Source organism: Cheilinus undulatus, linkage group 20 (genome assembly GCF_018320785.1).
Source record: "Cheilinus undulatus linkage group 20, ASM1832078v1, whole genome shotgun sequence".
Classification (NCBI taxonomy): domain Eukaryota; kingdom Metazoa; phylum Chordata; class Actinopteri; order Labriformes; family Labridae; genus Cheilinus; species Cheilinus undulatus.
This window is the reverse complement of record NC_054884.1, coordinates 29,831,952-29,859,059: the sequence shown is the minus strand read 5'-3', so window position 1 is coordinate 29,859,059 and position 27,108 is coordinate 29,831,952. Positions and strand designations below refer to the sequence as shown.

The 27,108-nt window shown below is 38.8% G+C and overlaps 1 protein-coding gene across 1 annotated transcript in view; it reads left to right on the top strand.

The window, feature by feature from the left end:
* ttyh2 (tweety family member 2) overlaps positions 1-26,723 on the top strand; it is a 147,336-nt gene extending 120,613 nt beyond the window's left edge. Inside the window, exons 7-14 of the mRNA XM_041816577.1 lie at positions 7,314-7,383; positions 7,469-7,524; positions 12,606-12,698; positions 12,812-12,904; positions 13,302-13,444; positions 17,013-17,195; positions 17,280-17,358; positions 25,435-26,723. Coding sequence (XP_041672511.1) covers positions 7,314-7,383; positions 7,469-7,524; positions 12,606-12,698; positions 12,812-12,904; positions 13,302-13,444; positions 17,013-17,195; positions 17,280-17,358; positions 25,435-25,515 — 798 coding nt within the window. The 3' untranslated portion in view covers positions 25,516-26,723. The remainder of the gene's footprint in view (positions 1-7,313; positions 7,384-7,468; positions 7,525-12,605; positions 12,699-12,811; positions 12,905-13,301; positions 13,445-17,012; positions 17,196-17,279; positions 17,359-25,434) is intronic.
* Positions 26,724-27,108: the final 385 nt, after the last annotated feature.

Below are 27,108 nucleotides of genomic sequence, written 5' to 3'. Positions count from 1 at the left end.
GGTGGCATTATTACCTACAGCCCAGGCATCTTACACATCTGGAAAAGCACTATCAATGCTGAAAGTATAGAGGTTCAAAAGCACTATCAAATGCTCCCATTCAGACAGCATCTCTTCCAGGGAAGCCCTTACATATTTCAGCAAGATTAACCTAAACCACACCCATCACAAATGCATGGCTTCAGTAGAAGAGTCCAGGTGCTGAAATGACCTGCCTGCAGTCTATACCTCTCAACAATTGAAGGAAAATTAGTTCATCGCAAATGAAAAATCCAGCAATGATGACCCAGGACTGTTGAACAGCTAGAATCCTACATTAGACAAGAATGGGACAACATTCCTCTCCCAAAACTCCAGCAATTGATCTCCTCACTTCCCAGACTGTTGTTGAAGAGGGGATGCTACATAGTGGTAAAAATGGCCATACTTTTTTGAGATGTGTTGCTGCCATCAAATTCAAAATGAGTAATTATTTTCCATGTTGCGTTTGTTCTGTTGTCACTAAAATAAGGGCTTATGTGATTTGCAAATCATTCCATTCTGATGTATACACAGGGCCCCAACTTTTTTGGAATTGGGGTTGCACATGTAATCTGTCTGTGATTTTCTAATGATGAGATTTTGGTCGGGTGAGAGCTCATCGACCAACTAATCACCGCAGGTTGTTAGTCCTAGTCCATGCTAGTTCTGAACTCCTCTTTAACTGCTCTCTCTGTGCATGTCTACCTCTCTCTTCGACTGCACGAGGTTTCCTCCTGCAGTGCTTATCGACTAAAGGAGAAGTTTGGACCGCTGAGCTTTCAGTTTAATTTAGGAGAACAGCAGAAACAGGAACATTTTCAGTAGATGATGTAGATTCAGTTTGAAATAAAGAAAGAAAATGCAGATATTCAATGTGACAGATAAGAGAAAAGAGGAGAGTTAAATCCAATGAATGTGGAAGACAAGGCTTGTTTACGTAAAGACGAAAGAAAAGGGAAACTGTGATTTATCTACTGTGATTTCATTCTTGATCAAAGTTGGTTGTGTTGCATTTTCAAATCCCCCTTCAACCCTCCCTTTGTTTCCCTCTTTACCAAAGGTTCACAAACATATCTTTACAATAATCGCCCTTTAATTTTATCCTCTTTGTCTGAATTACAAAACACAGCATTGCATTTATTTTCCACCTGTTTTGTAACCTTTTTATTGTGTGGTGTTTGGCTGACCTTCACCGCACTTTATGATCGATGTCCACTCGGCTTTTTATCCTATTTTGAACAAACAAAATTTCACAAGCTCTCAGGCAGGGATACAATCTGCTGTAAACAAATAAATAACAGCGTCCTGTGTCCTTTCAGTGATGTGTTAATGTAAGCTGGACAGGCCGGAGATTATTTGGGGTTATTCGTTTGCACTTTGGCCAGATATAACGGGACAGGAGTGTTGGTTTTAGCCTGCTAGCGTGAAGGTGAAACTGACACTGCTATCTATGTATGAGTGTGTAGATGTGTTGCTCTGTGACTCAGTACAGTACTGCTCTGAGTGCCAAATAACAGATTTCATACTGTTAAACAGAGCAAACCAGAGTTATTATTGGAATTTAATTCTTAAAGTTGAAAATATGTAAAAGGGTACAAGGTGATTTTCTTTCCAAATCATTTTTATATGTGCAAAATTAAAGCAGCACTTCCTTAAATGGCCACGAGAGGCTGGCTCAAAACACGAGTCATACCCCATAGACCTCCGCACTAAAATATCCAACTTTAAAGCAGAATTATACATGTTAACAGCTGGCTGTAAGAATTAATTTAGGTCTCAATCCATCATTTTACTCATGTATTTCAACCACATAGAGTTGAAGTTTTATTATTAACTTGTTTGAATTTGATTAAGGCATTAACCCTTAAAGCTCCAGCAGCACGGATCTGTGCTGGAGCCACACCCCTTAGTAAATTGCTTACTCTTACAGAACATTTTCTAGTGAGCCCAGAACTTGGCTGACTGTCCGGGGTCTCTGAGGACAGGGTTGTCGTATAAAACAAGAAGCAACACAGTTTAGAAAAACGTTAATAACTTTTAAACCACACATTGTAGACACTATTTATTTTCCTCTGAAAGCTGATCATTTTGCAGATCCTTTGCTATCCTCAGTGTCTCTGTAGCCCTTAAGGAAGCCGTTCTAGTGAGCCCAAAACTTAAGTGACTTTTTAGGGTCTTTAAATATTAAATCCATGGCGTTAGATCTGCTAATGAGCGTCTTTTTGTCCATTTTTAATCCATTTTTGATCATGTACTTCATTTTCTTCAGCCATATTTGTTGAGGGCAACATGAGGGCAACTAGATGCAAAGTATTGTGGGAGTTGTAGTCGACCAGTTGCTTCTCTACTGCTTAAAGGAACGGCACAAATGAATATTACTGCAAGAAAACGCACTGACTTTCTCTTGTATTTTTTTAGATATTTTGAAAACCGTTAGTCACATAATGTTTATTTTTTCACAGTTTTGTCCCCAAGAGATGGGAGAACAAGTCTATACAAACAAAATGCTTTGTCACTATTGTTTTATGTGTGTTATTAATGAAAACCTTTGAGTTTCAAATTCTGATTTGTTTTTTTTAATTTTGTCTTTAGAGTCCTATTACTTTTTCATAATCCAAGTGACATTACTGTTGTAGATATATTCTTAAAGCCCAGGTTGTCCTGAAAAGAAAGATGTATAGAACTTGACTGTACACCACAGGGTTGATGTTTTACAAGCTATTCAAGACAAAAGACCAGGCGAGACGTGATAAAAATAGCTGTAAGCTCTAAGGGTTAATCTAAGCATGATTGTGTCTTTCAGGAGAAGGAACTGTACTGGAGCTATTTGCTAGGATTATTTGAGTTATTTAGATCTTCAGTTCCAGTGAATCTCTTGTACAAATTTGATCTTCCCCTCCACAAAAAAGCCCAAAGACAATGCTATCTATGGGGTGTCAAAACATTTTTCTCACACTGCTGGGGGGGTTTCAGCCCGGTGTTGTGGAACATCAGGGTCTGTGAAGGACCGTTAGTGCTCTACACGCCTAAAACTTCTGCACAGTACTGTATATATATATGGCTCCTTATTGCTGTGATATGGGTATTATTTGGTTGTTGATAATAATATCAATACTCAAATAAATAAAATAACTCCCCATTTAGGCAGGAGATATGCTTGCTCTTTGACCTTATGTTCGCCTATGCATACAGCTAGAGTGTATTCATAAATATACTTGCCTGCTCATGAGGTGTGTTGCCCAGGAAACACACAGGATTTGTGGTTATAAATAGTTTTTCTTTATTAGCATCGATGACACTGATAAAGTCAGCGGCAGAATAAAGGAGGAGCTGGTGTGGAGAAGGGTTGTAAAAAGCAGCTTGTGGAGGGAGCAGCAAAGCTTAGCAAGGCATGAGCAATTTAAATATGACAGCATGAGTGTGATTTGCCAACAGCATGCTTAGAATGAGTTAGCTTGTTGTCAGCTGATGAGGGCTTGTGTGACATCAGCTGATTTCAGCCTGACACTGTGTCCTGCCTAAACTAATGTTATACACCTGATTTACTGTAGCATGTATGAGGCTATTTTGTATTTATATGGGTTTTGGTGTGCCTTGAAATTTCGGCTTGATCTTAGGTGTGCCTTGGGCAAAAAAGATTGAAAACCACTGCTCTAGGAGGCAGAGCTCAGGCTGTATATAACTGTGTGGGATGTAAACTACAAACATGATTGCAGTGAATATGGTGATCATTCTGAGCTTAAACTAACAATATAAACATCAGTGATCACTAGTTACAATAGATAAGGTCAGACTTTTGGCCAGTGCCCACATCACAGCCGTGATCATGTTAACTGGTGACTTTCGGATAACTGTGTTTGAAGATATTGTTGTTACACCAGCCAGTGAAAAGAAAGAGCCCTTGCAAATCTCTCTGCCTAAACACCATCTCTATCAGTCATGTGTATACTCCATCTCGCATATGTGTTGTGTTAATTTTTGAGGATGTGCACAGCCTCAGTGCGTCAAATTGGGGTACTTGCCAAACTCACCGATGACCAGATGACGTCAGAAAAAATGCATAATGTTATGTTGACACAACATGAATTGTACAACATGAGCAATTTTGTCTCAAAAACTATTCATTTCTCAGCCCTAGTCTGAGGCAAACAAGACAGCTCATCAGTCTGTAGCGGGCTAAAATTAATCAACAGTCACTGCTGTGGGAAACTTGTCTTCTTGATGGCCGCTTAGCCCTCACTTACTGCTCAAACTCGCTCCTGCAGTCTGACTGAGAATCACAGAGAGACTATCCTCACTTTTTCTGTGATGACTGAGGGCTGAACTGTTGATCCTGTATTTGCTCCTGCAGCCAGACAAATGTGTCCCACTTTGGATGAGAAGACATTTTATTGCTTTGTCACACAACCAAGTCAGCCTGCACGCCAGCTCTGGAGTCTGAATTTGTTTGTCTGCCTGTGGATGTGCATGTTTGGCTACAGTCAGGTGTGTCTGTAGGATATTTTAATGCCTCAGCGTGAGGATGTTCATGCGTCTGCAGGGGAATCTTTTACTTATGTGTGTGAAGGAGATAGTTAGATTACAGCCTCAGATCAGAAAGAATTAATGCATAATGAATGCAGCCCTGTCGCAGAACTCTTAATTACAGACAGCAGGTAGTCAGAGGAGTGCATTCTCACAGAATCACTGCCTCACCGTCAGGAATTTTAACAAAGAGCTCCTGGTGTCCCTCGTCTCATACCAACCAGCCCGGATATGCCGATGATTCTCACATGTGTGCAGGGCTCATTAGCGCTCCCCCCAGTGAAGGTTTAACTCCACATGGTGCGTGTTCGTCCTCAGCCCGGGGGGAAATTTAACATTCACAGCACTGTTCGGAGGAGACCCCGACTCCTCACTTTCTGTTATTTTGCCAAGACAGGTTCCTTGTTAGCGCTGTGCTGTGGAGTGAAAATGCCAGTGAGTGGCAGAATTGAAAAGAATTTTCTGTCTAGACACGATAAAGAGGATTATAAGAGCAGACTGTCACACTTACTTTTCTCTGTAGGACTAAAAAACAGAGGGCTCAGAATCTTCATAATTATTTAGTCTATATTGCCAAGTCGTGTCACAGGAAAGGGGCGCTGTGATTGAGTCATAAAGGCCAATTGACAAGATAATCACACACATGCTCATATTTAATACAACAGCACAATTTTGACTGTGATACTGATTTTAAACCAAAAATGGCAGATATTGGTAATGCTTGTCCAACAGTGTAAATTCTTGTCTAAATCAGGATCTGTCTTTCAGGTCACCTGTTTTACGCTCAACTGGAAAAATAAGGCCCAACTGGGTTTTATTTATAGGAACAAGCTCTGCCTGAAGAGATAAACAGAAAGAAGGATTTTCAGGCTACAATACGGCCAGTTTTAGACTATGGAGACACTCTGTACTCCCATGATTCTGTCTTGAAGCCATTGGATGACATATATCACAGTGCTCTTCACTTTATCACCACTGACAGATTTCAAACTCACCATTGTGACCCATATCGCTCTGTGGGCTGGCTCTTATTGGGTCAACAAAGAAATCACAGCATTTTGTGCATTTGCAAATATTCTTCAAATACTTCAGCGATTTGCAAAAATAATCCTATGATTTTTTTTCCTCCCTAATATTGTGAGATTACAATTTAATTTTCGATCATTATACGATCCCTCACCTTGTGTTTTTTTTTTTTTTTTTTTCCCAACAGATTCAAGCAATAATCATTCTATATTATAACCTGCATTCAGTCAGGAACTCCTGCATCATACATTTAACCATTTTATTGCAAAATAAATATCCAGTTTAACTTTGCGGAGAAGGCTCTGATCAAAAGAAGCTCCCTGGGTTGATCAAGCAGATACATTTATGACAATGTATGTTCAAAGCAATTAAATTATTTCAGAACCAATTGAAGAGGTAGTGAACGCTAACATTTTTTTTTAGTTTGTGATGGTTTCTAAGTCACAACTTTATATAAAAGGTAGAATGTCACCACCTGTAACCAACTTTACCATTCAGAGACCACTTCCATCCTCTCCTGCGCCTCCACTGAATCGGCTCAGAAAGCCCCGGCTTTTGTAACGTCGGACTGGAGCAAACGGCCCTAACAGGTGGTGCTCAGGGCCACCACCACACAACAGCCTGTTTCAGGGGACTCTGGAGGGGAAAAAATCCTCCACCTCAAAAGATCGCACTGAGGCAGCAGTGCCATGGGACCTCGTGTCCCTTTCTGGCAAGGGGACGTCACTGTCACTCCCGCCTCATCTGGAAATCCCTGTCCTTTTCCCTTCCCTCCTCCCAATACCAAACTGCACATTTTTTGTGCATTTTTCACATTTATTAAGTGGGCGGAGTTAGCTCTGACCTGGGGGTTTACTTACACTTTAATCTATAGTAACATGAGTCAGAATAAGAGGGTGCAACAAGCTTGAAGCTATAAAGGAGGTAGCTGGGGTGGAGGACATGAAGCTTTAAACTCAGGAAGAACAATTTAAAAATATCTAATGGCACTTAATTTTGCTTATATTGCAAATTTGTTATTTCTTTGTTGAAGGGATAATCATTTTTATGTCACTTGATGTGACATATTTTAAGTTGAAGAAATATTGCATCTTCTAATCAAATCTAATTTGCGATTAATTTCCCAGCACTAACTTCAAGCATAAAACGAGATCCCTAATGGTATCACCTTAAAAATACAACTGTTTACGACTGAGTGGGACAAGGAAAGTCAGCATTGCTGCATTCAATATGTGGAATAATTTTCTGATGATGCCAGAGCTGCCTTCTGTGATATGATATGCTGTTTTAAAAGAGCTAGTGACTGAACTAAAGTGCATGCGCAGTTTATCGATGAGTAAACATGGAATAACATGGTTTTCAAGTAAGCATGTGTGTATATGACGGTCTATTAATTATTTATAGCTGTGCTATATGAGCGTCGTAGTTGTGTTTTTACTTGTATTGCTGCAGGGTACCAGTGCAAAAGAGACCAGGGTCTCAGTGGGTCCTCCCTGCTGAAATTAAAGATTAATAAAAAGTGAAATCAAACCTCCAGTGCTTTCTAAACGTACATCAAAAATGTTTTGTGTAATCAGATTATTTTGCTGGGCTCAGTCATGCCGAAAATATGGAAAGAATGTCTTTCCTTCTCACAGTGCTTATTTAAGACTATCTGGGTTTAACCTCATTATTTGGAGAGCTGTTTATTCCCTCCTATTGTTAGTGTTGGGTGTTCTCACACGTTCCCTCTCTTATTCCAGGGCACGAGTGATTTCTGTGAATGTCCTGATAAGTTCATCCTGAGCCAAACAAAGAGTATCATCGGTGTTGGTGAGTTATGGCGCACACATGGAGCTGTAAGAATGAAGTAAAATGCATTGAATCAGCTTCACCTGCCTGTCTGTGTTCTCCACAGATATCGTTCATTACTACATGTACTGCAACCAGACTCTCGCCAACCCGTTCCAGCAGGTAGGAGACAAAAACGTCTACTGAGATCCTATTGTCTGTTGAGTGATACAGCCTATTTTCTCTGTTATACAAAGAGAGACTGTCTAGGTTTTAAAAGGATCTTTTCCAAATATTGTCTTTTATATGTGTTCTTTTATAGACAACTTCAAACAAAAGTTTCGGCTGGCTTTTCTGGTTGAAAGTCTGCCAACAGCACAGTTTGAGCAGTTTCTAAGAGTCTGGGGGATATGTTGTGTAAGAGGATAATTAACACAAATATTGAATATGTTGCTTAAGAGTTATTTTGGTATATGTTTCCCTCTTAACTTCTGGATTGTTTTTGTGTTCCTTTAGCCTTTTTTTATTGAGTTTACTGTAGAGAAACACTACATCCAAGTCAAATTTCCCAAGTGGGCAATAAAGTGCATTGTTTCAAACCGCATACCATTACAACGTGTTCCAAATTGTTATGCAAAGATATTTTTCTCTGATTTTCCTAAATAGTCGATGCAAATGACAGTCAGTGTAATTTTCAAGTCATCAACCATTAAAGCATAGTTCAAATTTTATTGAACAAAGCTCCCAATGATAACTTTCTTTTTTTTTCAAAAATTAAAAAAAAATTAAAATGTACTGTTCCAAGTTATTATGCACAACAAAGTTTTAAAACATTTTATAGGTTGTAAAGAACTGAAAATGGTCATTTGTTGAATTTGCAGCATTAGGAGGTCATATTTACTGAAATCAAAAGTTATTTCAATCAGAGAGTTTCTGCTTGAATTTCTTTGTAAGATGTCAGAATATCCTCCCAGAGCTGCTGTTTTGATGTGAACTGCCTCCCACCCTCATAGATCTTTAGCTTGAGGATGCTCCAAAGGTTCTCAATAGAGTTGAGGTCAGGGGAGGATGGGGGCCACACCATGAGTTTCTCTCCTTTTATGCCCATAGCAGCCAATGACACAGAAGTATTCTTTGCAGCATGAGATGGTGCATTGTCATGCATAAAGATAATTTTGCTACGGAAGGCACTGTTCTTCTTTTTGTACCATGGAAGAAAGTGGTCAGTCAGAAACTCTATATGCTTTGCCAAGGTCATTTTCACACCTTCAGGGACCCTAAAGGGGCCTACCCATGATTCCGTCCCAAAAACATGACTCTGCCACCTCCTTGCTGACGTTGCAACCTTGTTGGGACATGGTGGCCATCCACCAACCATCCTCTTCTGGACCATCCATCTGGACCATCCAGGGTTGCACGGCACTCATCAGTAAACAAGACTTTTTGAAAATTAGTCTTCATGTATTTCTGGGCCCACTGCAACCGTTTCTGCTTGTGAGCACTGGTTAGGGGTGGCCGAATAGTAGGTTTATGCACAACTGCAAGCCTCTGGAGGATCCTACACCTTGAGGTTCATGGTGTGTGAAAATTGCAATGTTTAAACTCTTTTAGAGGATGAACTAAAGTCTATAGGATAAGCATAAAAATAGGGAATAAAACTTGACTGATTAAGAAAATATGGTATGGTAAAAGCATGTTCTAACATTTTATAAAACTCTTGTTCCAACAGCATTTCAACGACTAGATTTAGATCTAGAGCAGTTCTTTTACATATTGATATAAAGTCATTAAAGTGCATTAAAAAGAAGTGTTCCTATGTAACCTTAAACATTTAAAAACGCCAACTTTCCTACCCTTTTTGTTCGTATTTGTAACCTCAATGTTCAGCCATTTTTTGACCTGTGATTTGCTGAATCAGAGCTCAACAGAATGCTCATTTTTCTGCCCCTCAAGCCTCATCTTTGTCATGCTCTTTCTCTCTGTGTAGTCCTGTCTGTCCGATTCATGTCCTGATTTCACCTCATGAGTCCATTGTAATACTGCCACTGAAGCAGTATTATAATGTTCCTGTATCTCTCAAGAAAACAAGCCACAAAATACAGAAAAGTTACTAAGAAAAAATGTTTTAAAATTGCAAAGTAGTTCAAGGATTTTTTTTCTCAATTCATCAATTCTGTTAGTTTGCTGTTAAGAAAAGCAGAGTAAGAATCTTGGGCCATATCACTGACTTTGCTGCTTACATCAGTCAGCAGGAAAGTCAATTTCTGCCCACTGTGGCTCAGCAGAGCTCAGATCTTATTATCCGGCTCTGGTAGACATACCCTGAGGATAACAAGAGCGGAGCAGCAGAGGTCTGACAGCCGTCACCCCGCCTGGTAAACAAAACTCAGCTCTCTTTTCTCTGCCACACAAACGCCCAACAGGTGCAAAGTTCACTAGCAAGCTGCCAGATACAGAAATGCTCTTAGATTTGCAAACATCAACCTCTCCCTCTTTCTCTCATTCTCTCTTGTGTATTCTCAGCCAAGTTTGTAGTGTAGCCTCACAGTCCTGCCCTCTGTGAACTTTCATTTCATCGCTCAGGGCATCACTCTTGCATCAACTCTGCTCCCTTTCTTCAGCTCTTTTTCTATTCTTATCATCATCATCCCTTTGCCTTTTCTCCAACTGCCCTACTCTGTCCCCTTTTTGCCCTATTTTTTTACTTATTTGGCTTCGAAAAAGCTCACCCAAGCTAAAATAGGAAAGCAAAAGCCGATCAGGCCGTTTGGAATGTGCATCAGCGAACAGTTTGACCGGGAACAGTCATGCAGATGCAGAAAGAAATGTCAGATCAAAGGAAGGCAATTACATTTGTGACTGGTCGAGGTAATTGACCATACCCTGTTTCAATTTAACATCCTGCCACAGGCTGGAAGAGAGGGGGGTTTCTATGCAGCTCTTGATAGGTTGGGTGATTGTGAAGATGCAATTTTCCTTTTGAGATGGGACAGATTGATTCATTTATGGTTACGCGTCAATGTCAATTTAGAAATAGTCATGGGGCAGAAGGTACTGCCTTACAGGTAAGATGTGACCATAAATGTGCTGTCTATTAAAATGAGTGTGGGGGCTTATTTTGCCCCCTGTTGGTGAGAGGATAAACCTACACAACCACTGTAAAAGACTCAACTACAGCAGGTTAGACGTACCAGTTCACAGCCAGGGCCCAAATTCAGTCAAAGTCAACGGTTTAAATCTGACTTAAGATCATTTAAACTATTTGAAAATAAATAAGATCATTGAAGTCATACAAAGAATAGATTGGGTACATAGTCGATTTTAACACAAAAACAGTAAAATATTAAGACGTATGAAACTGACGTCTGATAAACTAACTCCTACATTAGCTTTAGTAAGCTTGACCATGAGCTAAGTTTTTTAGAGGGGTTTGGCTGCAGACCGCTATGTTGAGACACCACCCATAGTTATTGTTGACATTACCTACGTTGTTTGCATAACTAACGTAACTTTGTTCACTTTAATTGTAGCTACTTAATCAACATACGCTACATTATTTATGTAGCTAATGCTTTTTCTTTGTTAGTTTTAGCTTAGCTACATTAGCTGTGCTACAGTGTTTTCATGGAAGATAAGCTCTTTCCTGTAAGCAAACTGTTTGCTAAGCTTTATTTAACGAGGTTGTGCAGGTTGGGTTTTTGACTTGTAACTTTTGGCAGCCTAACTCCTTACCCTAACCGGAAGTTTAATCCACTCCAAATAATTGTCCCATCTTCACACAGGATCTCTGGAGGTCAGAGTGACCATCAGGTTCTTGGTCATCCCTCCTAATAAGACACTTGTCCCCAGATAACTCATTTTGGCCTGGTAACCAGCTCTTTGAGGAGTCCCAGTTGGGCCAAACCTCTTCCATTTAAGAATTATTTTACATATATATATTTATGTGCATTTTTTTACTATAGCACCAGGCTGCAGCAAACAAAAAGTGAAGGGGTTCTGAATACTTTCTGAATGCAATGTATCTCTCAGATCCTTCATATGGGATTCTGTTTCTGGAACTTGCCACCAGACTTTAGCTACTGAACTCTGCCAAATTAGTTAAGTGTAGTTTAGCTATGTTCAGGCTAGCCTGAGCTTATCTTAACTTGCTTTTTTCCTTGAAAATAGGTATTCAGTTTTAATGCAGATATCATAATAGGAGCAATAACTAAGATAAGTTTAGGTTAGACTAAATGTATGAAAAGTTACAAAAGAACTGAAAGTACTTTTCAGGGTTTTTATTCAAGGCAATAGCAATGGACAGACCATGACATGTGTTTCAAAACAGTCAAAGATTAGAAGAACCCTTTATACATGAAAAGCTGTAGCCTATACAACACTATACAGGAATAATAAGAATGAACTGAAATTAAAAATGCTTTTTAATAAAATGTTTTCAAATTTCAGAGAGTAAACAGCACTGCTGTGAAGCTAAATAACCCAACCTTGTGTATTAGCTTAGTGTATTTAGCTGCACCCTAGCCTGAGCTGAAGCTTATACTTTGGAGCTCTTTTTAGCTGAAATAAATACATTTGGATGCTATAACTTAAATGTAAAAGTCAGTAATAACAGTTTATTAGAATAGAGTCAAAAGAGACAGCAAATAGCTAATCCTTGTAAAAGCTCATTAGCCTAGCTTAGTCTGTTTGTCTGGACAACAGCTGCTGTTTTAATCTGACAAAGACTTGTTTTCTCGTATTTTACATGTACTTAAAGGTCAGTAGATACACATCAGCTAAGCAGCTTCTAAGTTTAAACTCTTTCTTCAAGTTTACTGTTTCTGTTGTTATAATATGGGATTGTTCACTGTTGACTAGTAGCTCTTCTGTTGTATTGGTGCTTTTGCTTTATTTTATCATCATGTAGCCTACACTTCCTAACTTTGAGGAAAAATGTTGATCCTAATTAAATTTCCTGTTCTTTATTTCTAGTTCTAGTTCTAATTCTTTTAAAGCCACTCTGCCTTTTATCTGTTTTATCAATTAATTACTGAAGATAAGATCTATTATGTATCTTTTTATCTCAGATTCATGTGTTTTCAATTTGTGAAAGAACAAATTTACACATTGTTTGAAACCATCTCTAAAAAATGTTCAAAAGCTTTGTAATCTATGATCTATGTTTGATTTTTTTCTTACCAACTTTTCCTCAACATGTCCATGAAATCTTTCCATTTTCATGTGCTTCACTTGGCATGAGTTCATATGCATTTTCTCGTTTGCAGCCTCTAACCATCTTTCAGAGGTCCCTGACCACCATGCAGATCCAGATCCAGGGCCTGCTGCAGTTTGCGGTGCCTCTCTTTCCTACAGCTGAGGTATCACACGCACAAGCTTTAACCTTTTGCTACTATTCTGAAATCATTAGCTGCATTAGAAAGATTTTTTTCGAACAAGTGCTTCACTGTGTCGTACGCTGACCTCTCCACAGAGGGACCTGCTGGGTATCCAGCGTTTGCTCAACTCCTCGGAGGCCAGTCTGCACCAGCTGACCGCCCTGCTGGACTGCAGGGGGCTCAACAAGGTTTGTTGAATGCTTCTCTAATTGGCACCACAGCAGAACAACTGGGTCAACAGGGGAGTAAGTGGCCACGCAGGAAAACAGCATGAAACTGAAAGTAGGACTAGGGAGAGAGCAAAGCAAACCCTTAACTGAAAGAATTTGAAATCAACTCTTTTTTTTTTCTTTCCTGTACTGTTTAACTTGTGCAGCATGGCTCACAACTGCTGTGAGTTTATATGAATAATATGGGACTTCCCGCTGGATGTGCATGATATGAATGAAATATATGCCCTCCTAAAGATGACACACTTCACTGCTTCGAGTGCTTTTTCATCTTTGCTTCATTTTGTCTGCTGTGAATTCAAATATGGCAGCAAAGGCACTCCAGCTTTATTCTCTATCTGTTTTCCCCCTATAGGACTACCTGGATGCGATGGTGGGGGTGTGCTATGACGGGGTGGAGGGTATGCTCTACCTCTGCCTGTTCTCCGCCCTGGCAGCCTGTGCCTTCACTGTCATGCTGTGTGCCATTCCCCGGGCGTGGAGACAAATGGCCTGCAGGTTAGTTCGTTCTCTGCACGCCTGCCCGAGCGCCCTCATTTCCTCCTGCAGCCATCTCTATGCAGCTTTTTTGTCCTCTGTGTGCCAACAGATAATAATTTTATATCTTTTAAATCACGAACAGATGTTTTGCTGCAAAAAAAACACAATTATGTATATGCAGCGCTGCAAAATACTCTCACTAGTTGTGCATATTGTAAATATCAGGGCTTTTTAACACCGTAAGGATGATTTTGCATGTTTTCACACAGTACAAAGAGCATAGCTGGCTCCAGTATTATGTTATTCTCCTGTCCTTTCGAGCTGCATTGTTTTGACCTATTTCAGAAAACAATGAATAATATCATGCAGAGTTTGGAGACTAGCTTTAAAAAGGTTATCCATCACAATGAGCTATCGCTAACCTTTGTGTCTTTGTCAGTTACATTCTCATTGTGTAGTCATAAAGATGTAAGCAGGGAATGTTTGAAAACTTCTTCTAAAGATGCACTGACACTTAAGATGTTAGCAGCATAGATGTCTGCCAAGAAAACAACAAAATTCACATTATCTTTATGTCTGTATTTTTCATGGGAGGATTTTCTGACAGTAGAGCTTAGACGCTCATAAGAAGCTGGCTGTCACATCTCTGACTGATTTTTACTCTGGAAAACATCACTGAGAGAGACTCCCTGCTCACAGCTGTATGACGATGCAATGTTATCAAACATTTGTCAAAAAAGATCTTTTAACGTCAGCTATGATGGATCATAGGAACACAGAAAGTTTCAAGGCTTTGTCAGCGGATTTGACACAGTACTAAAGGCAGACATGGCTTCAGTGAAGGAAGGAAGTCAAGCTAAAAACCTCCCCCATGCATTTTGAAATGGCTGGAAGCAATGTTGCGTAATGTGTGGGGGCTAAAACCTTCAAAACTTCAGTTCAAGTTAAAATCAGACTCTGTCAGGTGTTTGCAAAGTTTGACACTGCTCACCTTTAGATAAAATGGACACAGATCTGCCAAGAAATGATTGGAAGATATGTCCCTCTTTTATTCATCCATCTTATCCCTGATTTGGACATAACAGTGCTCTAAATTTTGGGAGAATAGTGCTCATTATTTAGTCATTACATTTTGGGGCTTGTACATGAGAGGAATAGTTATTTGCTACATTTCCAAATTAGCAATAGCCAGTCCCAGAGGCATTTTTTTTTTCATTGTCTGTCCATTCATCCATACAAGTCCCTAACCTGACATGCCAAACAGATTGTTTTATTCAATGCATGCGATATTTTTCACATCCATCCAGACAACACCCTATTACGGAAGAGTATTAGGGCCACTGAAAAAAAAAAAATTGAGACGAATTTTTTTTTTTACTTGTAAGAAAAAAGTCAGAATTCTGAGATTAAAGTCAGAATTCTGAGAAAAAAGTCAGAATTCTGAGATTAAAGTCAGAATTCTGAGTTTAATCTCAGAATTCTGAAAAAAAAAATTCTAAACTTTTTTTTCATTTGAAGAGTAAAGTCAGAATTCTGACTTTAATCTCAGAATTCTGACTTTAATCTCAGAATTCTGACTTTTTTCTCACAAGTGAAAAAAAAATTTTCGTCTCAAATTTTTTTTTTTTTTCAGTGGGCTCAATACTCTTCCATACTCTATAGATGGTGTTTTGGAAAGGTACTTTCACATTGATTGGTGGTCAACACAACATCTGACATTTCAGGCAAGCTCCATCCAGAGGAATAAACTACATAATAGGAGCTAAAAGGCAGCTCAGAAGGCAGCCGCTGTTTACTATCAGTGGAGCGCCCTAATAAATCAAATACTTGCCACAGAGCAACAAAAACCTTTTCTTTTGCTAAAGAAATGTTATTTATTTCTGCTTAAACTGTTTCTACAGCTACATCCATACTAATCTCTTCACTAGCAGCTATTGTTTATGGGTCTGCAGTCACTCGAACCAAACTGCACCCGTAGTTACTGCCCCTTTCTCCTATGATTACACTGATTGGTCTAATCATACTCTGACCAGGAACAAGCTTGAATCTGTGCACAATTAACCCAACCAATATGATACGATGTGATACAGTAGGATACGATAGGACATGATAGGACACGATAGGATATGATACGATACAATACAATATGATATGATACAATATGATATGATACGATGTGATATGATATGATACAATACAATATATGATATGATACGATACAATATGATACGATGCGATATGAACTGATACTTTTTTGTCGTGCTGCACACAGCTGCCACCACAGCAACAGATTTGATCAGTAGCAATAACAACAATTCACATTTAACAACACAATTTACAATTACACAGAGTAGAAGAAACACAAACAATACCATTGCACATTAGCCATATTGCAAACAATATGTGTAAAAATTACAGTCATAAATTAGGGAAAAAATATATAAAAATGGAGAAAGATAAAAACAGAAAACAGTGTGACGTGTGATGATCAGCTTTGCTTTGTTAAGGAGTCCACCTATCTGGGCCGTTCTTGTGAATGCAATATCTCTACAACCTATTGAGGGATTTTCTTCAGCCTGTGCACAAATGTCCACTCTGACTTAAGGAAGAACTAATTAGATTTTGATGGTTGGGAGTCAAAGGTCACTGTGACAACAAATAGTTTGAGTGCAATATTTTAAGAATGCACTGAGGGAATTTTCTCACATTTACAACAAATCTACGCTTTCACTTGAAGGTTAACTGATTCGATTTTGGAGGTCAAAGTTCATTGGTTTATGTATCAATTTGATCCCAATACACTTGACTAGCTTTTTAATCCAAAGCATGCAGCTACACCATTTAAGAATTAAGATTTCTACCAATTATACGACCACAAAAACCATGCTAGAGTTTCTTTTTGACTCCCCACTGTACAGCATGTAACCCCCCAGGTGGAAGTTCTAGTTTGAGTCATGCTATCGACCCGTGGTTCACAACCTTTTCCTTGGAACTCCTTGGATTCTTGCATGTAATAGAGGCTAAACCACCCTTCAACTCCAGGACCCCAGTGGTGTCAAAATTAACATAAATTTGAATTTGATCTCATTATAACCCAAATTACAAGTGTAGCTGAAAAAGTAGCGCAACATTTTTGTTGAAATGTATATTTTTCTAGTAAGCTACCACGTTTGTCCAGGGTAGCTAAAATTCCACAATTTTTCTTCATTCGAACAACTTTAAGCTGCTGAATTTGCTATTTGCTGTTTGCCCATTGATGTACAGAAAGAAATCACTTTTATACTTCAGAAATAAATTAAAACATGATGATATCAAAGCAAGTTCTGTTTGTTTTTTTCCTTTGATTTCTGAGCTAAATATGGCTACAGTTAGGGTATGGACATTGTCCATCATTTTTTACTTTAACAACAATAATCCCAGTAGTTTGTTGCAGCAGTGACCTTCTCATGTGTATTTAAACACATGTAAGCACGCATGGCTTACACACACCAGACTGTATGTTAGCCCTCCTGGGACGGTACCGCTTACAGGTCAAACACCTCCAGACTAAGCTAATCATCCACCTCCTCTCCTCCCCTGTTTATAGAGAACGAGATTATGACGACATCGACGAAGAGGACCCATTTAACCCCCGAAGGAGGATAAGCTCTCAAAACCCCAACCTCACCAACATGCACAGCTTCTGCAGCTACAGCAGCAGTATGGGCAGCCAGAGCAGCCTGCACCGGCCCGCCCCGGCTTTAACCAACGCCCCCATGTCTGAATACATGTGAGTGAATGGAAATCTGATGTCTGAGTATCATATGTTTTCAATATTTCTGCATCTGAGCCTTTTCTAATCTTTCTTCTTCAGGAACCACACAGCACTATTTGGGGGAAATCCACGGTACGAGAATGTGCCTCTGATAGGACGAGGCTCTCCACCCCCCTCGGTGCGTTGGGTCCCAGAGGCCAAGTCCTTCCTTTGATGTCACTTTCTTCTGTGATAAAAAGACTTAGATTCAAAGTACAAGACATTGCTTCATAATGAATAAATGCTGCTATGCATAATATTCACTTGGCAGCTATTTTTCTCTGACATCAGTCCCTGGGTGGGGAGTATAATCTGTTCAAAATATGGCCATAGTCTCAGCGTTGTCACCCATTCCTTTAGGGAAGCATTCTGAAGTTAAACCCTGGTGCCATCCTGGAAATGTTGACTTTTGGTAGCAGGCAAAGAGATGGAGTTGAAGCTTCCTGATAATACAGCACACCTATTTGTCAAATCTGCCCAACCCTAATTATGTCAATCAATCAAATTCTTTATTTCAGACCCAGGGGGATCCATAGTTCAGAGTAAATAAAATAAATGTAAATCTTTGCAAGACTATTGTCTGATGGGTTATGAAAAAGTCCTCTCCCATAAAGTTTTACACTAAAAAATAGTAACTTTATTGGTAAGGGAATTTCAAAACCAAGGGGCTTACAGAGTGCTTCGAAAAAAAACAAGTGGCCTAGACAGCACAGCAACCAACAGCAAAAGAAGCCAAAACATAGACAAACACAGACATTGTAAGAAACCAGGCAAAAAGACAACATGAGAACCCAGTTGTCATTAGACATCACAAGAACCAAAGCATCATGAGCCATCAGAACAACCCAAAAGTCACAAGACATCATAAGAATCCAGATATCCTAAGAAATTATGAGAACCAGGGCATTATTAGAATCCAGATATTGTAAGAACCAAGACATCATAAATTGTCATTAGTAACCCAAACATCATAAGACATCATCAAAACCCACATATTGCAAGAAAACAGGCTTCACAAGACATCATTGGAACCCAGATTTGATCAAATCTCTGTCGTCATAAGACATCATTAGAACCTACATATTGTGAGAACCAGGACAACATAAACCGTCATAAAACACACATGTCATAAGACAGCATCAGAACCCAGATATGGTAAGAACTCAGATGTCATAAGACACCATGAAACCAAGACAAAAGAAGACATCATTAGAACCCAGATTTTGTAAGAACCAAGCCATTATGAGAACCCAGACACTGTAAGACATAATGGCAAGTGAGGCATTGTAAGACATTTTAAGAACCACAACACTGTAAGAACTCAGAGACTGTAAGAAATCATCAGAATCTAGATATCTTAAAAACCCAGACATCAGAGGATATCATGAGACCCGGACATCAGAAGACATCAAAGAACCCAGATACTGTAAGAACTCAGACATCTTTAGGGGTCATGAGAACTCTGTCCCAAGAATCAAGAAATAATAAGACATCACTACAACCCAGACATTACAAGACAGCATGGGAAGTCAGGCATTATAAGACATCATAAAACCTGACTTTGTATAATCAGAAGACTTTATGAGAACTCAAACACTGTGAGACATCATCGGAACCTAGACTTTCTACAACATTATAAAAACCCAGACACTTTAAAATCCTTAACACCGTTAGAAATCAAAGAACCCAGACATTGTTCGAACCGGACCAAAAAAAGATTTAATTATTACCTAGACACAGGAGGACATCCTAGTAACTCAAACATCAAGAGACGTTACAAGAACCTAACATCATCAGACATTATTAGAACCAAGAAACTGTTAGAACCCAGTCATTCTATGACATTTATGAACTCGGGCATCATTAGAACTTATGTTAAAGAGGGGGTAATATATATTTTCTGATTTTTAAAACATAAATATAAAGTCACAATATTGGGTGTCCATACTTCCCACATGCAAATTTTCAAACCGCAAGATAAACGTATGTGGCAGTAATCTTGGAATTAGAGTGTAAACTGATGAAAACAGTTCGTTGGGAATCTCTCTGAGACCTTCCCAAGACAAGATTTCGATGGGGCGAACTGATGAGGTCATTGCAATAGGATCTCCTGACTAGTTCGTCCGTGCTGCCGGCAAAGCAGAAAACAGACCGCCCCCACAAGATGAACAGAGATGAACAAATACACCGCTAAATGAGGCGAGGGATAAGTCCATCATTGCCAAAGCCATTTAGAGACACAGTAATTAAACACTTACCAAACAGATACGTCCTTCTCTTTTCTTCACTGCTGCTGGTTTTCTTCCCCCTCTCTCTCCAAACTATCAGGATCAGACTCTGGGTCTAACACATATAGATGTATATCAAAATTCACCATATTTTACTCAGTCGGACCAGTTCATTCAAAGTTTACAACTACTAGCATAGCAACATAGCCACATTAGAAGGGGCGGTCACAAAACATTGAGTCCTGCCGCTGGCCAGCCTCCGGAGAAAGAAATTAGCATGTTTACATACTGTTTAAAAGTGGGTCAGAATAGGTTGTGCCTCTATAGGCACAGACTGTATTGGACATAAGTTTTTCTACTCTGTAAGGGCCCAATATAGCTGTTTGTCAGGAAGCTTAAAACAAGCCTCAACTCCAACTCATTGTTTTGGTTGATCTAAAGTTAGTTTGAGATTGTGATTTCAAAATGGCAGCTGTGGATTGGATCAAAAAAAAAAAAAAAACTTAGTAAATCAATGGCTGGTGTCCCTTGGGTTTTGTTCAGTATTTTCTACAGTCTGTGATTATTCCCACTTTTAAGTTACCACTGGACACCTTGGAACACTTTTATATAGTAACACAAGCTTTCATCTACTCTTTACTGCTGACATTAGTATTTTTTATAAGTACCTGGATGCTAATGTTAGCTGTTAGCTGTTGTCTGATTTTAGCTGAAGGATAAATAAATGTTGTTTAATCTTAAATTTTGGCCAACTTTTGCTCCAGTCTGCAAACAACTGAGAAGCAGTAAAATTATACTGGTATACTTATTTGTAAAACTTTGAACACACCAGTTTGTCATTATTACAGTAGTAAAGTATTCCACCCCGAGCATGGTGTCCAGATAAATGGCTGCCATCTGAACAGTCAGTTTCATCCAAAGTTAACTTGATGTTTAAGTTCATGTCTGTCCTCAGATTTAACCTTAATAACATCAAAATTTAAAGCCATACTCTTAAAACTTCTTAAGAACAAGTTTTTATACACTTGAACATAATGACATTATCAGATTGTGTGCACTGTGCCTTCTTCTGCTTTCCATATCTTACATGGGGCTGACTTGCAGTAACAGAGCAAGGCGAGGAGAAGTAATGTAGTTAATATTTTATCATGAACTGAACATCATTTAGCTTCTCCTGGGCCACGTTCCCAGGAGGAAGTGACACGGGTCTTAACCCATAAGCTCCCTAGTTGACACTGAAGGTTTTCATCCGCAATGAACAATTTCATCTCCAGCTGGGCCGCTTGTCTCTTGTTACTTTACATCACGGAGCCAAAAATAGATACATTTTGGATTAAATTTTCATAGGGCACAGACTCTAAATAACAGGGTGCACAAGTGTGATGAAATGCAGTTAGATACACTGTGCAGGAATTTAATCAAACTCACAGTTAAAGGTCACATAGGCAGTTATATATAGTGCAGTCTTTGTGCTTTTGATACATGTCCAGCCAAAGAAATATGCACACTATTTATTTATATGAAATAGATTTAATTACAGAAGATATCAAGAGTACAATGAAAAGTTAAAAAAACACAACAGTAATGTAAAAATAGACAAAGGATAGTACATTTTATATTGTATAATTTAGATGTATTTTAAAGATGTCCTACATGTGTTTTGCAAAATGAAGTATAATGATTAACTTAAGATCATTGTTTTGTCCCAGTTTAAGGGCTACAACCTTCGGAGTGCACAGCTAAACACTATTTTGAAGGCTTCTTCAAATGCAGTCATATAAATTGACATACAGCGCATATTTACAGTCTAAGCATGGTTTAAGCACAATAAAATAGAAGTCAAATAATAAGTCTGATGAGGACTCAGTGTATGTATAACCTTGTAAATCCCTATGGCTCTTTAGTTAGGGCACATTTCAGTGTTTTCTTGAAGTTTGTTAGCCCATTCATGACATTCAAGAGCGATAGTCTGGCATTAAATAATCTACATGTGTAGATATATTCAAGGACAGCTGGTGATGCAGTCATTCACAGAACAAATTGTCTCAGTTCAGATAGGCCTGAGCGTTCTACACCAACTATGAAGGCTGGTTTCTTCATTTGTTGCAGTTCTTCAAAGGATGCAACCCTGAAATGAGACACAACCATAGAAACTAGATGGTGCTAGGTTGAACTTGACTTTTCTCTACAAACCCAAACTTCCTCCTCACAGTTTCTGGTACCTGCAAGCTATCTCTAATGAGCTGTTTGATTCAAACCTCTTTTATTTTCAATTAAATACACAGAACGGTGCTAATATAGACATATCAGATTATTCAAAGGAACATTTCAATGTAGTACTGTTGGTGCCATGCAAAATTTATTTTAAGCAAAGTTTTGAATCTAACATGCTTCTCACTGCAGATTTAAGTATTTTTTTCTCATCAGTCATCTTCCTCATTAACATTCAGTCTAAAGCTCCAATTGATTCATTACAAAAAATGTGATGCACTCTGCCTTATGACTTCCCTAATTAAAATCAGCCTGCACTGTTTAATTAAATTCTCCCTCATGACTAAAAGTGTGCAGCACCATGCAGTCGTCTACAGCTAACGGCTTCTTTTATGTATTTTTTTGTTTGTTCGTTTGTCATGTGTTTGTTTGTATCTTTCATTTTCTATATTTCCTCTTTTCTTTCATCAACTTTTGGAGATATACTCTCAGCAATATAGAAACCGAGTAAGTCTTTTCAACTCTTTTCAACAGGACTAACTCCCTCACTTCTCCTTCGTTGCATCTCTCTGTCTTTTTTCCTCTCCTTCTCCTTCACATCATTCTGTTTGGTTTGTCTTTCTGGCATGGATTTAACTCACAACCTGTTGTCCTCATTCCAGAGAGTCTGTTTGAGTCAGTAAGAGTTTGTCTGCCCCTGGTGTTCACTGGGTGCTACTGTAGTCCCTTGGTCCCTTTTTTCACAGTGAACCTCCCTGTGCATGCAGATCTGCTCTAGTCTTTCAGCTTTATACCTCAAGTTGCAACACATGTGAAGCACCTGGTATTCTGAGCCACTGAACCCAATTTATCTGGGTTTTGTCAGATTTAGAAGTATTTAAGAAAATGGTATGAAGATAATCATAAATCATATTAGTTACTGATTTTAAAGATTTTTTTATGCAGCTTTTTAACATTTTGAGGATATGATTGAAAGCAGTGGCTCTCAAAGGGTGGGTCGAGGCCTGACAGTGGGTTGCAGAAGGAAAATAAATCATGGCAAAAAGTGTATGATGTTCATAAGCCCTAAGCATACATGCATGCATTTATTTATCTCTGTTTTCCTATGATAACAAGCACATTTATGTTGTTTTATCAAGATTTTAATTTATCTTCCTTCCTTGGAAAAAACAAGGCTGGTTTTCCCACACTATATCTTGAGGAAAATCCTCAAGATTTCTTGAAACTTTACCAAAATGTATCATGGGCAAAATATTAAATACAATGTATGCACGCATGTCCTTTCAGGGCTTACATGATGTCTGTTTTGTCTTGTCTCTTTTTGCATTCATAGTTTGTTCCATCCAAGGTCCAAATTGCCTAAATTTTCATTTTCCAATCAATTTGAGTGGTTGAAAGTTTTCAGAAATTTGTGCCACAATCTCCCATGGTGGTGAGTACGGTGGCTGTGCCATTTGAGAACCACTGCTCTAAAGGAATAGTCCACAAAAATCTTACTGTTGAACTATAAAACATCCTATTATTGCAGCTGTAATCAGGGGAGATTCACAGCAGTTGAGTGAATTGAAGCTGTAGAATCTTGTAAAAATGTGTGAATATGTTGATCATATCTCTCCAGCAGCATATTTGCCTTTCTACAACCTTGTAACAAGAAAGCATAATTCAGCTAATGCCAGAGCAAGAAAACGTGCCCTGGAGAAGAACCAGGAAGGCAAAAATCCAAAGATGCAGGTGAAAAAAAAAAGAAAAAGGTTGGAACGTATTGGCAGGGAGGCACAATGCAATACTTGCCCTCCTCCAGAGCTAAGATAGTCTTTAAAAAAAGCTAAATGGATAAGGTTCAGCATACACAGTGCCATGAAAAAGGTATTTCCCCCCAATGTCTTTTTTTTTGCATATTTGCCACACTTTAATGTTTCAGATCATCAAACTAATTTTAATATGAGACAAAGATAACCCAAGTTAATACAAAATGCAGTTTTTAAATGATGATTTTATTTATTGAGGGAAAAATGCCATCCAAACCTACCTGGTCCTATGTGAAAAAGTGGTTGTGCCACTCTTGGCAGCAACAACTGCAAGCAAGCATTTGCGATACCTGGTGATGAGTCTTTCACATCACTGCAGAGGAATTTTTACCCACTCTTCTTGGCAGAATTTTTAAATTTTGCCACATTGTAAGGGTATTGAGCATGAACAGCCCGTTTAAGGTCATGCCACAGGATCTCAAGTCTGGACTTTGACGAGGCCACCCCAAAACTGTCATTTTGGGTTTTTTAGCCAGGTGGATTTTCCGGTGCGTTTCATATCATTGTCCTGCTCCACAACCCATGTTTACTTGAGCTGTAGGTCACAGTCTTCTTCAGGATTTTCTGGTGGAGAGCAGAATTCATGATTCCATCAATTATGGCTAGTTGTCCAGGTCCCGAAGCAGCAAAGCAGCCCCAAACCATCACACTGCCACCACCATGTTTGACTGATGGTCTGATGCTCTTTTAATTAAATGCTGTGCTATTTTTACACCAGATGTACCGGGACGCCACCTTCCAATAACTTCAACTTTTGCCTCATCAGATTATTTTCCCAAAAGTCTTGGGCATTATCAAGGTGTTTCTGGCAAAGGTGAGACAAGCCATTTTGGTCAGCAGTGGTTTTTGCCTCGGAGCTCCCATGGATGCCATTTCTGCCCAGTCTCTTTCTTGTTGTGAAATGGAACACTGACCTCAACTGAGTCAAGTGAGGCCTGCAGGTCTTTAGATGTTATTCTGGGTTCCTTTTTGACCTCCTAGATGAGTGGTTGATGTGCTCTTGGAGTAATTTTTGTAGGCCTGGCCACTCCTGGGAAAGTTTGACATGGTTCCAAGTTTTCTCCATTTGTGGATAATGACTCTCATCGTGGTTTGATGGAGTTCCAAAGCCTTGGAAATGGCTTTATAACCCTTTCCAGACAGGTAGATGTCAGTGACTTTTAGCTTACTTCACAAGACAGACAGGTTCTATTAAAGGGATTTCTTGATTCACAACTGAACTTAACTTTCCAAAATAATATGGTTAATCACAGTTAATTATTCATGATATAATTCATGATAGTTTTGGATGGCCTTTTCCCTTCATAAATTAAATCATCTTTTAAAAATATTAAAGTTTGAAACATTTAAAGGTGACAGATATGCAAAAAATAAGAAATCAGTTGAGGGGCAAATACTTTTACCCAGACCTGTAGTGTAGCTGATGAAGTAAATGTGAGCATATGCTGGGGTGTGGGCAGGGAGTTGGTGGGAACGTATTTGGACAGTTTGAATGGGAGAGGAATGGCAGGATGTTACATGACAGGAAATGTTATTAAGTGGTTTGACATTTGGGAAAGGGCAACCCCTTGGTGATAAAGTTTCTAAATTAGTCACCAAGCAGTACTAGACAGGTTTTTGTCTGGAACCAGAGAGATTCCTCTCGGTTTGCTTACAAAAAATATAACCCTTGGACAAACTTGCTAGGGTTGCTGCTGAAAAGAATCCAGACTTCTGTGAATCAAAGCTAAATACAGCTGCTGTTCCTTACCTACCGCTGATCTTTTCAGAGCTGTCTGAAAACCCAACTTGTCATTGGATTTTCACTAAAAGGACAGATTTTTAGTCAACTATTCCTTTAAATCACCTGTGATGTCTTTTAAGCTGATGATTCGGCTCATGCCTCACCTGTGAAATCACACCCTTAAGTGTATGAAATCAGCTTGTAATGTTGTCTGCTTATGTGTATGTGTTTACTTAACTCCACAGTACTCACCAAGTATGAGGGCCACCTATCTGTCCATGACCGAGGAACAGAGAAGACACTTTGGGAACGACTTCCAAGCATAGACTTCTTTAGCTGTCTGAGGATGGATACACCTTCACATTCACATTCACACACTGAACAGACAAAATGGACAGTGTGTAACATGTCGTTGGTCCAGGACGGTGCTGTGTCAGGACAATGGAACCACATCTGTACACTCACTAATGATTCATCACCACTTCTGGTCTCATTTGGAGGAACGTGCTAAATATGTCTGACGTGCTGTCAGCTTTACCTTGTCATAACGTTGAGTTACTTTGCTTGACAACCTGATTGGTGTCATCTATTAAGTTAAATTTATGAATAAAAGGTGAGACAGCTAAGATTTGACTCTTACTTTAGTACTTTAGTTTATATTTCAAGGAAAGCAGATGATTAATGGCACATCCAAGAGGTGAAAGACGCAATTTTGAGGTAAAATGTACTCACCTTTTTACAATAAAATCAAAAATAGAAAGGCAATTCAAAACTAGCTGTCTCTCCTGATAGAACACATTTTTCAAAAATTCAAATCCAGGCCTCCAAAGAGAAAAATGCGAGCATGACAGCTGGTGTAAACATGGCATATTATTTTCTACACTCTGCTAGGGGCTTTTTATTTATGAGGCACAAAGCCAGCAGTGGCAGCACTCAGCACACAGCAGGCGGAGGAGGCTTTGTTGAGGTATAATTTATTTACATTCACACACAGGCATGCCTCGAGTGAAGCTTTGTGTTCCTGGAGATGACACTACCCTGAGACCACGACTTCTGTATATAAAGTGTACAATAACAGTCTCATTCTGATGTGGTTTATTTTGATTTTGTTTAAACAATGTGCCATTTTTATATTTTTTTTCTAGTTTTTTGTGACGATGTCACATAGGATCACTGATTTGTTTCTTGTATTTTCTAAAGGGCAAATAATTCATGTTTTATGCATATCTAACCCTGCTAATACAAAAGAAAATGTAGTTTCTGTCATAACTCGGGAAGCTGTGCTCCTCTAACATTGATTAATTAGAATATTCAGGTAATATTTCTATCAATTCAAAGCATCCAACAAGCTCATGTTTGCATTGACTAACAATGATTTTCTGTAGGGGTGTTAAATACATAAAATTTTGTTTATTAATTATTTTTTTAAGTGTAATTTCTCTCAGCATGAAACATTGTACAGGCACTTTTTGTGGTGCTTAATTTTGTGTGTGGCCTTGAACTATAAGGTCTAACTGTGCGTTGAATAAATCAGTTTTGAGTACAACTTCATATGTCTTCACTTTCTGTTATCGCCTGTGGGGAAACAATGATAAAGGAAAAATTATATGAAAAGATAAGAAACAACGTAACCATAATGCTGACTAATACTGCTATCAATACACAGCTTTTGAAAAGACAAAGTTTTGGAAAGACATTTATTGACACATTACAATGTAACGATTAGTAATATTTGCATAAAATATCGTCTTGCACCAAAATTCTGCAGTGATCACAAGCTGGATGATCCCTCTCCTCATTAGTCTGCAGAACACAGCATCTTTGGTTTCCAAAAACCATTTCAAAATTAGATTCAATTGACCACAGAACATTTTTCCATTTTGCCTGAATCCATTTTGAATTAGCCTTAGCCCAGAGAA